The sequence below is a fragment of the Akebia trifoliata genome, chromosome 6, assembly GCF_017979445.1.
Source record: "Akebia trifoliata isolate Shusen 1 chromosome 6, ASM1797944v1, whole genome shotgun sequence".
Classification (NCBI taxonomy): Eukaryota; Viridiplantae; Streptophyta; class Magnoliopsida; order Ranunculales; family Lardizabalaceae; genus Akebia; species Akebia trifoliata.
Window position 1 is genome coordinate 29,291,069 of NC_141380.1, and position 16,436 is coordinate 29,307,504.

The 16,436-nt window shown below is 37.8% G+C and overlaps 1 protein-coding gene across 3 annotated transcripts; it reads left to right on the forward strand.

Annotated features, from left to right (window-relative positions):
- The first annotated feature begins 660 nt into the window (after positions 1–660).
- On the forward strand, positions 661–15,304 carry LOC147400703 (Calcineurin-like metallo-phosphoesterase superfamily protein). 3 transcript variants are annotated; one of them, XR_015179510.1, is made up of 6 exons: positions 661–1,063; positions 6,217–6,455; positions 7,115–8,689; positions 8,878–9,019; positions 11,124–11,276; positions 14,970–15,304. XR_015179510.1 is itself a non-coding variant. In XM_086446512.1 (5 exons), exons 1-4 carry the CDS (start codon positions 769–771, stop codon positions 8,992–8,994), a joined length of 2,226 nt encoding a protein of 741 aa, XP_086302638.1. In that variant the 5' UTR covers positions 661–768; the 3' UTR covers positions 8,995–9,019; positions 14,970–15,304. The 3 variants fall into 3 exon arrangements, 1 of the variants encoding a protein (XP_086302638.1); XR_015179509.1 differs by having other exon boundaries at positions 11,221–11,276; XM_086446512.1 differs by lacking the exon at positions 11,124–11,276.
- Positions 15,305–16,436: the final 1,132 nt, after the last annotated feature.

Here is a 16,436-nt window from a genome sequence, read left to right on the forward strand (position 1 = left end):
CAAAACACATGGGAAGAAGAAGAATCTGTGGGAAAAGAAGAAGAAAAAAAAACCAGAGAAAAAGAGGAAGAGGAAAGTGCCAAAAATTTGATTAAAAAAATTAATGACTTTAAGTGTCGAAAGTTTGAATAATAATAATAAAAATATTCAGTACTTAAACTGTCGAAATAGATTTCTTTCGATAAATTTATAAAAATTATTACTTTTTTTTATAAGTAATATTTAAATAATTTTTTTATATATATAATTACTCATATATAATTTGCATATACTTTAATTTTTAATTTAGTAAGATTTATAGATTCGACCTTTAGTTTAGATTTAAAGGTTAAAGTTAAACTAACATATTTTTATTTTTTTTGATAAGTAGCATTGTATTCATGAGAAAGCCAAGTCAGTCGAGATGATCAACTTGGTGAGGCCTTACAAGGTAGAACTACTCACGCATAGAGCAACAAATCCCATCCCATCTATATAAAAAGTCCTCAAAATACAATCCCCTAACAAATCAAATTTTAAATTTTAATATATATCCAAATAGTAAAATATCAAAAAAAATCAGGTTTGGGTAGGGTACGGGCATACCCTTTCGATCTTTACCCGTTCCCGACCCGTACTAGAAAAATTAATGGGTCGGGTTCGGTTCTGGATAGCCGAATGTACACTCCTAGTGTGATGTACCGTTGACGAAACAGTTCGCAATGCTCAAATGGGGTCTTCTTCTTGTGTACAACTACAACAGGTAAAATGAATCGTTGATGAAGAAGAATGCTCAAGCAGAAGATGGGTGTTGTGGGTCTCCTCTTATTTTTGCTTTCAATGCCCTCTGCAACCTTCTCTGATCCCTTCCAAACCCTTGGAAGAATCGAAGAAAGAGAACCCAATTCCAGAAGCGTAATAGATTTGAAAGAAGGTCCAGATTCAGTAGTATGGGTGGTTCAGCTCTCTGATCTCCATTTCAGTGTCTTTCATCCTGATAGAGCTCTTCATTTCAAGAGGCTGGTGGGCCCAGCTCTTGCTATGATCAAACCGTCTCTTGTTTTCATCACTGGTGATCTTACAGGTATTCTGTTTTTTTTGTTTTTTTTTTGCTCCTTTCTTTGTAGATTCCATGTTTGGTTAATTATTCCTCTTATTGTGATTGCTTCTTTAAGTATGACTGAAAATAATTCATGGGTTTTCAGTTAGAATCATTGCAGGAGTTTACATTTTTTTATATTTATTTTTGGTATAATTTTAGGAGGATTGATAATGGAATGATTATCAAATATGGGGAAAGCTTTTATGGAGCTATACTCCAGAAATCTTCATGTAGGAAGGCTTCCTGGACTGGCATTGTGGTCAGTTCCGTTGCCTATCATGTCTTAAACCATTGAAAATTAAAGAAAGACCCCCCCCCACACACACACACACAAAATAATAAATAAAAATTCAGACGGTATGGGGAGATGTGTTGGAGTCCAAGGGCTTTAGAATAAGTAGAGCCAAAACCAAGTATGTGGATTGTAACTTTAGTAGTAACATCTATGGTGAGGAATTTCAAATAATAGTTGATGGACAAGGCTTTGGAGATACTCTGAAGCAACTATTTTTGTTGATGTTGCCCATAGAATAAAAAATTGATGGTTAAACTGGAGTTGCACATCTAAAATGTTATGTGATTGAACATACTAATCAAATTGAAAGAAATTTTTTATAAGATGGCAATAAGACAACACATAGGTGATGATGTGAAGGGGTAAAGTTGTCTCAAATGATGATGTTGAGAAAAAGGGGTAGAAGAAGGAACAATGGATGATGAGATAGCATGGGCTGGTGGATGAGATGGTTCAATCAAAGTGGTTGAAGGCGGAGCACACATGACAGTTGAAGAATGGAGAGGCATAGAAATTGAAACTGATGGGAGAATGGATGGGTTAGAGAATGACTGAGTTGAGGGGTTGGTTGAGTTAGAGAACAACTGAGTTGAAGAATTTTCAAGGGTAGAATCATGAGTGGAAGCAACAACAAAGGATGGAATATTTGGAATAGCTGAGACATGTTTAGCAAATGGGAATATGTGCTCATGGAATTTCACATGCCTTGAGATAAAAACTTTACCAGTGGTGACATCCAAACATCAGTACCCCTTAGATGTTGACAATAACCAATAAAACACACAGGATTTTGACTCTGGGGAAAGTTTGTTTGCAAAATATGGTTGAGCCAAGGAAACCAACTACAACTAAAAGATTTTAAAAATAGTGAAATCAGGTGGTGAGTTGACAACATCTCATAGGGAGTTTGAAAATTTAAAATTGAGTTAGGTAACCGACTAATTGTAAAAATAGAAGTGCACAAGGCATCAAGCCAATAAAAGGTAGGCATAGAAGCATGATGGAGAAGAGTTATAGTGGTTTCAATTAGACGGTGATGTTTTTATTTTGCCACTCCATTTTGTTCAGGAGTGTGCGAACAAGATTGTTGATGAAGAATACCGTGACTCCGTGAGTGGTGAGAAAGCAAATTATGGTACGATTAACAAATTCACTGCCATTATCAGTACGAAATATTTTAATTTTGTGACCTAATTACTTTTCCACAAGAACTTTGAAACTACAAAATACATCAGATTTTTTGAACATAGGATACAACCATGAAAAATGAGAATAATCATCTACAAACAAAATATAATAATGAAAACCACAAAACAAGGAGATGGTCCCCAAACATCAGCACGCATTAATTCAAGAGGACACAAACAAGAAAAAGGACAATGGATGACTTTTACCAACATTACATGGTTCACAAACAAAATTAGACAAACAACGAAATGGAATGTTATATTTGCGAACAACAATGTTAAAAACATTGGTAGACGGATGTCCAAGTTTGTGATGCCAAATAGAAGTTGAGGAATGCGAACAAACGAGAGCTTGCGTAGTGAACTAGGAGACGAACGGGTAGAGATTATTTTTACATGGGCCCTTGAAGATGATTTTGTTTGTGGCTCTACCTTAAATAGAAAATCCAAGTGTGTCAAAAGAAAGAATGCAATTATTGTCTTTAGCCAATTTGTGCACAGAAAGAAGATTGTGGGAAATGCCAGGAGCATGAAGAATATGTGAAAGAGACAGAGATTTGGAGGGTGTGGGGAGAGAGCCAGAACCTGTGTGTGAAATGGATAAAACATTACTATTCCCTACTGCAACTTGTTCACCACCTTGATAGTCATTGTGAATAGAGAGATTGGAAAGATCGCCAATTACACAATTGCTTGCCCTACTATCAACATACCAATTGGAATCAAGGACTGATGGTGCAGTTGCAACATAAGCACTTTGTTGGGGAGGAAGTGAGGGTTTCTTGGAATTCAAATTCATCCGGTGATAACACTTCTTAGCACTATGGTTCCCACGACCACAAATCTGGTGGTAAACTTGAGGGAAATACGAACCTCGACCCCCACGACTAGATAAGTAAGATGAAGTTCCACGACCACGACCATGACCACGATTGAAGTTTGATGCATGAGAAGATGAGCCTAGTAGGGTAGTGCTTACTAGAATGTTGACGGTTATTGTTGGAAGAACCACCACGCTCGACAGCTCTAAAAGTTGTGCTCAAATCTGCATTTAGCGAAGAATGATCATTGAGAGCAATGCTAATGTCTTCTTATCCAAGAAGTGAGTTCAACTTGGTGAGCTTGATTGGTTCAGAACGAATAGAACATTTACATGAAGCACACTCATGGTGTAACCCATAAAGTGTGTAGAATGTGAGATCTTCTTCATCCAAAGGAGACACAACATCAACAAGTTTATCAGAATATTCTTTGTTCTAAGCTAAATACTTATCAATGGTTAGGGTACCTTTCTGAAGATTGAGGTTTGCATCTGGTGAAGAATGATCATCAAAAGCAATGTTAATTTCTATTGATCCAAGAAGTGAGTTCAACTTGGTGAGCTTGATTGGTTCAGAACGAGACAGTCACGGCCGTGTTCTTTCGAAGCGAGGTCGTGTGGTGCAAGGGGGTCAAATCCACTTGCAAGCCTGTAAAAATGATCGTACACCACAATACATAGCTAGCAAACAAGTAAACGAGGCAAAGTCCAGAGGCAACTTTGTTGATATAATATTGATTACATGGGGTAACGCGTTACAAAAGCAATAAGGTGCGTTACAAAGCAATTGATTATCCTATGACGCGCGGGACTTCCACGGAGCTAGGCTTGAAGGCTTCAGTCAACGTGGGTGTCGAATATAGCATTTAAATGAAGCAAACTCATGAGGTAACCCATGAAGTGTATAGAACATGAGATTTTCTTCATCCAAAGGAGACCCAACAACAACAAGTTTATCATAATATTCTTTTATTTGAGCTAAATACTTCTCAATGGTTAGGGTACCTTTCTCAAGATTGAACAATTTGGTTTTGAGTTCATGAACATGAGATATGGAGAGGGAAGACAATTGGGTGCCAAGGGTTTTCCAAATCTCAGCACAGGTAGTATGGCCAAAGGTATAGGGAAGAACAAAGGGTGTGATGGTTGCTGTTAGGCAACTGAGCAAGAGGTTATCAACAGTGCACCACAACTCAAACTCTTGATTTTGAACTATCTTACCCCTGGATCCAATTTCAGAAGAGAGACCAGGGAGAGACCCATCAATATGTCCTAACAAGGAGTTTAATCTTAAGGCATTTTGAACTTGAGTTTTCCAAGTAATGAAGTTGTAGGAGTCAAGCTTTATAGTAATAAAGGAATGGAGGTTCGAAGTGAAAAAGACTAAACCTGGTGGGAATGAGTTTGATGAAGAAGACGAAGAGGAGGACGCCATGACCAAAGGAGGAAGCTCGTTGGAGCTTGACTCAAGAAGATTTTTGAATCAAAGGCAACTCTTGATGTGGAGTGACGATGGTCAATGCACTCTGATACCATGAAGACATTTTGGAGAAGATGACCTAATTCTCCATGCTTCCAAATAGAGACAATGAATTTCATTTATATGAGAACAAAACATTCTAGAGAGGGATCTCTCTTACATTGTTGTTATAACAAACATAATAAAAAAACAAACCAAAAATGTTACTCTGTTGCACTTAATAGTAAGACTAGCTCCAATGGGCGATAGACTAAGAAAAAGTCGATTGAGATGGTTTGTACACATCAACAAATTCTAATTACAGCCCCATTTAGAAGGAATGTGCAAGTTCAAGGTTCTAAGAGACCTTGGGGGATTGCTCCCCCAACTGTGTTGGATTGGATTCTTGTTGAAATTCATTGAGGATCATCCATTATTATGTTTTCTTTTTTTCTCTCCTTTTGATCTCTTGTTAATGGATCCCTTGAGGGAAGGTTCAATGTCATTTGCTGAAGTTGTTTCTAGATCTAAGCAAGGAGATGGCGAAGGACCAAGTCCAGTAGAGCCTGGAAAGTCTCGTCTTTCTCAAAAGTCAAATCCTTTTTGTTTGCCTGCTGTTCTCTTAAACTGTTTTGACATCTACAAGTAAATATTCTTTTTTGTGGTCTTGGTATTAGTGTGGACAGTTTCAACCTCCCCAAGTTTCTAGAAAAAATCCTAGGTGCTAGCAATAATGTGTGATATTAATTCGTTTTATATGTTTCATGGGTTATGGAATCCCTTTTTCCCTTCAATGGCCACCCCTAAATAAATGGTAGCGCTGAAAGAGAGTTCATTGGGGGACTATTTTTATTTTATTTTTGATAAATAGGGGGCTATCTTTTAATTATGGCTTCGAGTTTGAAATTAGTTGTGTGGAATCATCAAAATATTTATGGGTTGGGATGAGTTGATGATCATCATGATACATGTTTAATTGGAAAAAGAAACATACAAGCTCATTGTTGGACTCACAGGAAGTTATTGAGGGTTACTTCCTCAACATCAACACCTGGACAACAGCAATTACCCACATCCTGTGAAGGAGAACCTACTTATACTCTGACATCTTAGCCATCTTAGATGGTTTAGAGATCATTTAGATGGCACATATTCTTTTTTTGGAGTGAAGCAAAACTGTTGATAGAGTTTATCCCATTGTTAGGTTATGTTATTTTGGTCAACCATTTGAATTCCCAATCATGTTTGTGTAGCTCAGTTATGCACATGTATGGCTTCATTTATTTATAAATGCATACACCTCTGGTATGTTATGAACTTGTAATTTTAATGTTAATTCATATACATCTCTCTTTTTCTTGTTTCTTTGACCAGATGGGAAGAGTAAGGATTTGTTAACAATGAAACAAGATGAGGTGGAGTGGAAGGAGTACCAACAGGTAATGGAGGATGTTGTTGAAAGGAGTGGTCTTGACAAGAATAACTTCTATGATCTCAGAGGCAATCATGATAGTTTTGGTGTACCCATGATTGGTGGATCATTAGATTTCTTTTCCAAATATAGTATCAATAGAGAATTAAGAAGAGGAAATGTTCAAAGCATCACTTTAGAGGTGAGCAGTTCTCTAATGCTGTTAAGAAATCTATTATGTAACAGAAATGGTCTGTTCTAATGAAGTGCACTTTTAGCTAGTGATCTTTGCAGATTATAAATATCAGAATCCTATTTCAACCAATGAAGATTCTTATCAGCTTCAATCAGAGGTTAAAAGCACAATCAGTGAACACAAAAAACTGTCAACTAAATTAGATCATCACTCAAATGGGTGGCATGTAGCTAAGTTTCTGTAAAACCCCTCATAGGAAAAGTGAAATCGAATACTCGAATAAACTCTATTTATCAAATCATTTGAATTAATTTTTTTTTTCAAACATTGGCTCCAAATGCTAAGATATTCTTCCTTCAATGCCCATTTCTTCCTGATTGTTAACTAGTCTGTTATAAACCTCCATAAGTAATTTTTTTTTTGCCCAAGTGGGTGACTTGGTAATTTTAACCCCCATCCCTACGCCAATAAAATAAGATAAAAATCTTAGCCAAGTACTCAAAACACTCAATCAATTATTCTTTTTAGTTTCGAATCAAATCAGCCTTAGTGAATTTTGAGGTAATAAACTTTGGATTCAGTTGCTTTGAATATTCTTCCTCAATGCTTCCTATTTGAGACTTTTCTTATTGTGCCTCAACTTGATATTATGTGCTAATATGCAGAGTGGTGGACGAAAGCATTTATTTGTTGGATTTGATAGCACAATGGCTATTGGTCTGCGGGGCCCAACTAATCTTTTTGGGCATCCAACAGATCAACTACTAGCTGACATAGATTATGAGCTCTCGCAATGGGATTTCCAATTTACTGAACCAGTAACAAAGATTTCCTTCGGGCACTTTCCTCTCTCATTCACTGCAGCCACAGATTCTGGAAAGACTCTGAAAGATGTTTTCCTCAAGCATTCCTTATCAGCCTACCTATGTGGGCATCTCCACACAAGGTTTGGTAAGAATTTGAAACGGCATCATCAATCTGGTTATTATTCAGAAAAGTATTTCCAATTAAACATCCACCAAATGCCTCTAGGAAGTAATGTGGGCAGTGACAATTGTCCCAATGGAGCCCCTCCAATCAAGGAATTCTGGGAGTGGGAGATGGGCGATTGGAGGAAGAGTAGGATTATGCGAGTGTTGGCCATTGATTCAGGTCATGTCTCATTTGTGGATATTGACTTTAACTCAGAAGCTAGAAAGATTATTATTCTGCCAACATTTCCTCTTGACTCACGCTTCATGTTAACAACTTCATCTCTTCGTGATTACAGCTGTCAATCTATTGATTTCTTATCTTATGAGACCATAAGGACTCTAGTATTCTCAGGATCTGTGATCGTGTCAGTTGTGGCAAGGATTTATGACTCAAGGTCTGGAAATCTTGATTTAGTCATGGAGGCAACTATGAGAAAGCTTGAGGAGAACTCCACTAGGGGAGATCTCTATACCGTTCCATGGAATTGGAAAGCCTTTGAGGATCCATCTCCTGATAGATTCTGGTTACAAATAGAAGCAACTGATGTCATGGGCATATCAAGTATTAGTGAATTGAGGCCATTTTCTATTAATGGTGTCACTGTGAAGGTCAGTTGGAAGTGGAAGGAGTTTTTAGTGATGGGTTGTCAGTGGGGTAGCTTGTATCACCCTATTCTCTGGTCTGTTCTTCTGTTTCTCTTCTCCATACTTCTTATTCCAAAAGCTCTTCTCTTATGTTCAAAGAAGTATTTCTCATATAAGAATCTCCGTACTGAGAAAAACTTCGTAGTTGGCATGTTATGGGTTCTAACGGAGCTGTCTCTAGTATCACCTCTATGGTTCTCTATGCTAGTTTACTTGTTCTACCTGATATCCTTCCCTTGGTTTTTTGGGCAAGTTTTCGCTGAAGGTGGGAATAGAGCATACATGACCTACAAGGGTTGGGCATTAAATATCTCTAATGAAAGAGTTAAACAAGCATATATTGGCTATCCAGATATCATGGTAGTTGTTCTCCCCCACCTATGCTTTGTCGTCTTTCCAGCTATTTTGGTTGCAGGGGCATTGGCTGCCGAAAGAGCAGTATATCGGGAGCATTATATGTGTCTACTGGGGAAGAAAGAAGATGATTATGACTGGAAGAGTGAGAGACACGTCATACGTGGCTATTGGGGCAACAAAAGATCAAAGCTGTTTAGTGGTAGGCGTTGGTTGAGAAAACTTCTAATTGTGGTTTGCTTGACGATTTGTTGGAAACATTGGAAGGTAATTCATCAAATACAATTGTTACATCACGTCCCTCTCTTCATTTTGCATTCTACCTTCATTTCCTTGCATAGGGTAAATTGCCAATCTCGTATCATTTAAAATAAAAGAAGTATTCTTTATGTCCACATCATTTATGCTTACCAAAAATAGCCAATCTCATGTTTGTTCGGATTGCTTTTCTACAGCATTGCAAAGCTATGGAGAAGGCTTATGAGATGAACCCATTTACTCATTCCCCTGGATATTGCTTGCCAATTCCACTATTATTAGCTTATGCTTTCTACAAGACCATGGGAGTTTAAATAAAGTATATGAGCGTATCAGGAGGTATGCTTTTCTCAACTTAATTTAGTTGTGAATTTTTTTTTTTTTTTGATAACTAAATTTAGTTGTGAATTATGCTCAAGGTAATGTTGCTGATTTTGGGTTGTAATCCATCTTCACTATAATCAAGTTCGGAGATAATTTTATCAATCATAAAACATAGATTTTATCTTAAGTGCTATCAAAGATGAACAATACAATATAAGGGGAAGATCTCACTTTAGTAGTGCATCTACAGTGCTATGATGCTGTTATTTCTCTATAACTGGTGAATAAATTGCAAAGCCAGCTTTTCAAAAACATCTTAAAAAAAAAAAAAATCTAGTCACATTATCTCCTCTTCGAATGTGTCAAGCAATATGGTCAACGAACATAACAAATAGAACAATAATTTTTTTAACAGGACTACCACATATTTTCAAAGATAAAATAAAATAACTAAAAGAAATCAAATGTTCATCATCCACAACAACAACAAAAAGAACAAACCTTATCAATCAAAAAAAAAAGAACAAACCTTGCTGGTTAAGAAACAAGTCCAGAAAGATTTATGGTGTGGTCCCCCTTTTGGGGTAGGCTATTGCAATATTTGTTATTAAACAAGCAAGGTGTGCAGTTAAAAACTTCCCAATAGTGAGCAAAGAGGGTTCATCGTAGGATTTGGGTCTTGGTAAGAATCTGAATGATTGGGAGGTAGATTCAGTAGCGTTTTTGGTGAAAATGAGATTGATGAAAGATGTTTGAAAAGGCATAAATTAGGACCAGATTACAAGTATGAGCAAGCAAGAAACCATGTCATGAAGCTTGGAAGTCCAAGAAGAGCATAACTCTAGCAAGTATTGGAGTTGGCTTCAAGTCTCGGTTTGCCAAACCAACACTGTCAGGTCTACTAATCCGGCACAGTGTTGGTTCTACTAATCCAACGCTATCGGTTCTATAGATCTGAAGCCTGCTGACACCTTATGTAATTCTTTCTTTCTTTCTTTCTGGTTACGAGAGCACTATGTAAGAAATAGGGGTGGGAGGGGGTCCTCATTTTTAACTTTTGTTTGCAACTTTTGAGATTTTAGCAAGTTTGGATAGCTTTGGGAACTTTTGTGCTTTACCTTCTTTGTACTTTTAGAAAGATAGAAGAACTAAGGTAACTTTCTGTCTCCTAAATCCTTCCATCACCAGGTAAGTTCGATTTTATGTCTTTGATCATATCTTCCTAACCTCATTTATCTAAATCAAATTAAGTTAGAATCATAATCTAACGTGTTGTTGAGTGGACCTCAAAATCCGCCTTGTGGTAAACATAAGAATAATCTAAAGACCCCCTTAATTTCTCAATCCATCCCAAATGAACCAATCAATCATTAATCATATCACAATATATAATTAATTAACTAAAAAAGGGTGGTGTTACAAGTAGCCAGGCTCTTGCCATGTGTAGGTGAAGGTCCTCCCCTCCTCCTCCTCTAATTTTTACTTAAAATCATTCATACTGTTTCTTTACTTTCTCATTCCTCGACCAAATTTCCCTAAGGTGGCCTTTCTTCTATTCTTCCCTTGGCCATTGGTTGGGGCCCTTAGAGAGAGAGAACTAAAAGGGTGTTCCAGGTAAGGAAAGTACCCCTCAAGCAGTGTTTCTAGAAATATTGGGTTTTCTCTACATTTGGTCCAAGCTGAGTAGAGAGTTGTTGGTGTCTCGTTTAAAGTTTTTGTTTTTAGATGGGATGCACTCTATGAAGTGCAGCTCCCGGAGCTTTTTTTGTTTTTGGTTGTTTCCCTTTTTTTTGTTGGTTTTTCCTTGTATAAGGGGCTATGTCAGCCTCTTTCTTTTGTTCATTTCTAATAAATTTACACTTATCAAAAACTAAAGTTGGCCTTTCTTTTACATGGATAACATATCTGGTTAGATATTAACTATATACCACCTGATAATCGAAAAGAAAATTCTAGTTGAATATTAGTCGAGTATCAAAGATGTATGGAATCAATGGATTAATATGCAAATCAAGTCGTCAATCTTTTTCAACTCTAATACATCTTCTGGTTTATGTCTAGAAGTGTGTTGGATACTTTTGCTTGTTGGAGATAAAATGTGTTATGTTCCCTTTTGTAGTTTGTTGTGGTATTTTGAAGGAAACAATTGCTAGTTGTTTTGATGGGATAGAAGACGTGGAAAACCTGATTTTGCAGATTGAAACTCTTATTTTCAGGTGGTCCATGAGTGGAGGTGAATGTGTATGGTTTCTTTTGCTCTTGTGTGTTTTAGGTGAGACCTTGTACTACATCCTAGAAGTATTCATAGTACTCAAAATAAATCGACAAGTTAGAAACGAAAATAGCCTTTACCTGCTTATAGACTAGTTTTGAACTTCAAAAGTTCAAGCATATGTCGTAATTTTATTTATTTTTATATATGCCATAAAATTTATTGATAAAAAGCAAGGTCAGGCGAGTTGATCAACCGAACCACGACCGAATACAAAGAGACTACTACAAATGTAAATTGCAAACCCGATCCCAATAAACTACAAAATCAACAAACCTAACTCTTCTGAATTCAACAAAGATTTTTTACCAAAAGAACAAAAAACCCAACACCGACAGAATGACCGCTTGAAAATCCAACAACCTTCCTTCAAACACACTTCTATTTCCTTCTTTCCAAATTCCCCAACAAATTGCAAATGACACTAAACCCCACAAACGCCTCTTAGTTCTCGAGAAAATCTTACCTTGCACCAACCAACTTTCTAAAAGTAATGTAACCATTCTGGGAGACATCTGGAGATCCCAAACAAACTGAAGAAGTGACCCCTTGGCCCTGCGACGCAAATGAGAAATGAAGAAGGAGATGATCTACCGATTCACTGTCGTGGAGGCACATCAGGCAGCCGTTAACCCCACAAAATCACCGACACATTAGGATGTCCATTGTCATCAGATGATCCCCAGCTGCCTTCCATGCGGAAAAAGTTACTTTGGAGGGGACTTTAGGACCCCAAACGGCACCCAAGGGAAAGAAGGTTCATCCGAGTTGTGCAATGAATGGTAGAAGTTACTAACTGAAAACAATCCTCTCTTGCTTACCTTCCAAACGCGAACATCATCTCTGTTTGGCTGCACTCCTATAACATCCAGGGAAGAAATCAGATCTGCGACCACACTGACTTCCCAATCATTGAAGCTTCTACGAAACCCACAGTCCCAAGATAGATCTCCCCTTGTGTCCACCATAAAATTCGAAACTGGCAAACTTTTCTTCAAAGACAAGGAGTACAACAAAGGGAATTCTTGCATAAGGGGTACATTCCCACACCAGGTATCTTCTCAAAAAAAGCACCATGTCCCCGTTGCCCATTTTAAACCGGGTTCTCATTCTAAATTCTGGGAGAACTTCCAAAATACCTTTCCAAAGGCCACACCCAAACGGAGCTTGACTTGATCCACTTTCCCGCCCAAGTGCCTTTACCCCAAACTTTGCAACAATAACGTTCCTCCAAAGACTATCTACTTCCACCCCAAACCTCCATAGCCACTTTCCCAAAAGAGCTGGGTCCAACACCCCGAGCCTTTTTATACCAAGACCTCCCTTATTTTTGGGCAAAGTCACACGTTTCCAGTTCACAAGATGATGTTTTCGTTTTCCTCACTTGTCATGCCATAAATTTTTTCAGAACATCCGTTTTATCTTCAACTTTACCGATCTGGGCAAGAAGAACATGTAAAGGAAATAAACCGGGATCGAGGAGAGAACTCTCTTAATGAGGGTCAATTTACATCCCTTAGGGATGTAGTTAGTTTGCCACGCCTCCAATAGCCTGTTGATTTTCTCCACAACCGAGTCCCAATGTCACACACCTATAGTTAGTACCCAATGACATGCCTAAATATGATGTGGGAATAATTCCCACTTGACAACCCAACGAAGCTGCCAACAGTGGCAAGGTGTGGACCTCTCCTACCACGAACACCCTACATGGGAATTCCTGAAACTGCCTCGAAACAACACAGTAAAGCCCCCAGTTTCCTAGCTTGCTCCAGCGACGCATCTAGGAATTCAAGAATCGTCCGCAAATTGTAAGTGTGATACCACAGGTCCCTCCACTCCCATCGAAAAACCAATAAGGTCTCCAATCTCTACTGCCCTAGATAGTTTGCACCCCAAGGCTTCTGCGACTATAATAGAGGGTCGCCTTGCTTCAGGCCTCTAGTGCATCTGACCCTTGTGGAGAGCTGTTGACTAGTACTAAGAAAGACGTAGTTGACACACACTTCATAACCCACTGTATCCAACGTGTTCTGAACCCCATCCTTCCCAGCATGCATTTGACAAAGCCCCAATTCGTGTGATCATATGCTTTTTCCATATCTAATTTACATAGTGCACCGGCTTCTTAGCTTTCAACCTTGAGTCCATACACTCATTGGCTATTAACACTCCATCTAGAATTTGACGGCCCTTGATAGAAACATTTGGGGAGAAACCGACTAGCCCACTTAACACTCCTTTTAATCTATTTGCCAATAAGTTTGAGATAATCTTGAAGGAGGTGCCTACTAGACTAATGGGTCCAAGATCCTTTATGTCCTCCACCCCAAGAACTTTCATAATTAAAGCAATGAACGAACTATTGGACCTGATATCAAGGAAACCTCGCTGTATATGTCTTCTATAGAGGCTAAAATATTGCTTCTAACAGTTTCCCAACACTCCTTAAAGAACTCAATGGGAAATCCGTCTGGGCCATGGGTGCTTTGTAACTACTCATACTAACCACGATTTTCCAAACCTCTTCCTCCTTAAAGGCTCTCGAGCCAAGCTTTTTTATCCTAAAAAATCTGCTCAAAGGGAAGATTGTCAAATTCTTGGTCTTCTAGTTCGTGCTTCAGAATACAAACCAGAAGAAATCCACAACACCTCTCGCCATTGCTTCCTCACCCACCAGCCAATCTCCATTCACCTTTATACGGGCCAGGTGATTTATTATTTTTCTAGCATTTCTTGTCCTGTGGAAGTACCTCGTGCTCTGATCTCCTTCTTTTAGCCATTTCTGACGCCAGGTAATCTCCTCCAGGTTTGCCAGTTCCTTGAACTTTGCTTTAAGATTGAATCTGACTCCTCGAACAAAAGGGTGTTGGTCTCTTCTTTTTTCAAGTTCTTCAATTCCCAATAATGTAACTTGTTTCTGCACCTCCACTCGCCCAAAGGGCTCCTTATTCCACCTGATCCACACCTCTTTTAGTGCCCTGAGCTTCCTTTGTAGCACAAAGCCTGGTCTTCCTTCGAAAGAGAAATCCTTCCACCACAAGTCTACCAATTCTCTGAAATTTCTATGTTTGAGCCACATGTTTTCGAAGTGGAAAGAAATTGGCCCCCTTACCCTCGCACCCGCTTTTAACAACTAAGGACAGTGATCGGAGCAAGGCTTCGGTAAAGCCTCATGCACCGATGAAATCAAATAGTTTGTCCCAATCTGGAGAGACCAGGAACCTATCTAGGCGGTTAAGGACTGGAATTTCCTGATTATTTGACCAAGTGAAGCACCTTCCTTTAAGCGGTTGATCGACCAAGTCATTTCTATCAACAAAATCCCCAAACTCCCTCATTTTGCTTGTAATTTATGATTTTCTAGATAATGGCGGGGCTATGGTCAACTTGAGAATAGCACGTTTACTCAGTTTTTCCCTTAATAAAATTCTGAATTTAGTATTTAAAATATGAAAATAATAATTATGGATAAAATAAGAACATCAATAAATTAATAGAAAATAAGTCAGGGAACAAAGAATCCTCTATGTTATTTTCAATAACTGGTATATATGAAGTCCAGTGAGTTAATGACATGTATAAACTGATTTTGTAGCTAAAAAACTATTTCAATTGAAAATGGTGAATGGGTAAAAATCGCCTACTTTTCCATTGTAACTTGGCTAATGATATCTAGATTTTTTTTTCCAGTTATTTGGGATTCAAAGGGTCATAGCAGAATCAATTATGGAAGGTTTTTGTTGTTAGTTTACTGTGGCCTTTCTTGCCTAGATGGTGAATTTCATGGAGATTTGTTCCGTTTACAGTGTTGTGGAAATATTTGGAAGGAGAAGAATAGTAGGGTTTTTGGATGGAAAGAAAGGTCTATTATATTGTTTCAAAGTGTGTAAATTAATAAGTACTTCAAAATGTATTTTTTTCCTCATCATTTCATTTTCCGACTGCAGTCATTGGTATGATGTGCTATTATTTTACAGCTTATTTCCTTTCTGTATTATGTTTGTGGTTTTGTTTGTTTTTGGGCACCTTGTCTCTCTTGTACTTTGTTTTCCCGTTTTTCTTATATGAATTGAGTAGATTTGTTGAAAGAAAAAGAGAGACATGGCTACCTATACTTCGGAATTCCATATGGTTGTAATTTAATTAGTTACACAATTGTATTTTTTCAATTACATTATTTAAGATTTAAAAATCGATTCTTTGCAAATATCGGGGACAGCATGCACTGAAATCATGTTTTCTTTGCTATGGTTATTATTTTTGAGTTTTTTTATTGGTTAGAACCAATGCTAACCACTTTCTACGTATTTCTCCCATCCACCACAGCACCCCCCCAAAAAAATATTAATAATAATTCCAACCCAACCTAAGAAAATTATTTTCGTACTCAAAATTTTCACCATCATTAAAGATTCTCCTTTGGGCGTGTTATATGTAATTTCTTGAATTGATGGACAAATAAATTTGGTGTAATAACATAAATCGTCTCACCTCAGTGCCCGGGGGGGTAGCTCAGTGATAAAACTAGCAACACAGGTTTGCTCCTGCCTGTTGCACATTAGGGAACTTCTGTGGGGTTGGGGCGTGCAACCTTAAGGACTAGTCCGCATCCTGATACCCTGCATTAAAAATATAAAAATAAAAAGGGGGAAAATCCTAAATTTTCCCTATGAATTATGAACCGTCTTTTCTAATGATTAATACATTCAATTTAAGAGTCAAATGGGAAGAATCATATTTTCGTAGTCAATTTTGTTTGATCATGTCTGTTCAAATGAAAGTGCAGTCATATCCATTTTTAGGACTTGGATTCTATCTAGCACATTTTTGTTGTTTTTCAACGACGTGACACTGAGATGAGAGCTGTGCTACATGGACTGACTTCAATACTGCACCGACATAGTCGCGTGCACAAAACTATTTATGCTATTCACGTATATCTTAGAGGAAAAGCATCTCTGGTTCTGTGCACACCACCACACCGTCCAGTGTTGTACGAAGTCTTTTTAGCATTTTTCTTAAAAATTAAGGGCAAAATCACTTTTTAAATTTGGGAGTTCCATGTGTGACCATTTTCAAAGCCCTTGATGGGATGAAAGAAGAATTTTCGTTTTTCTTTAAAAAAAATATTTAATAGCCCGTAACTTGATATTCTAT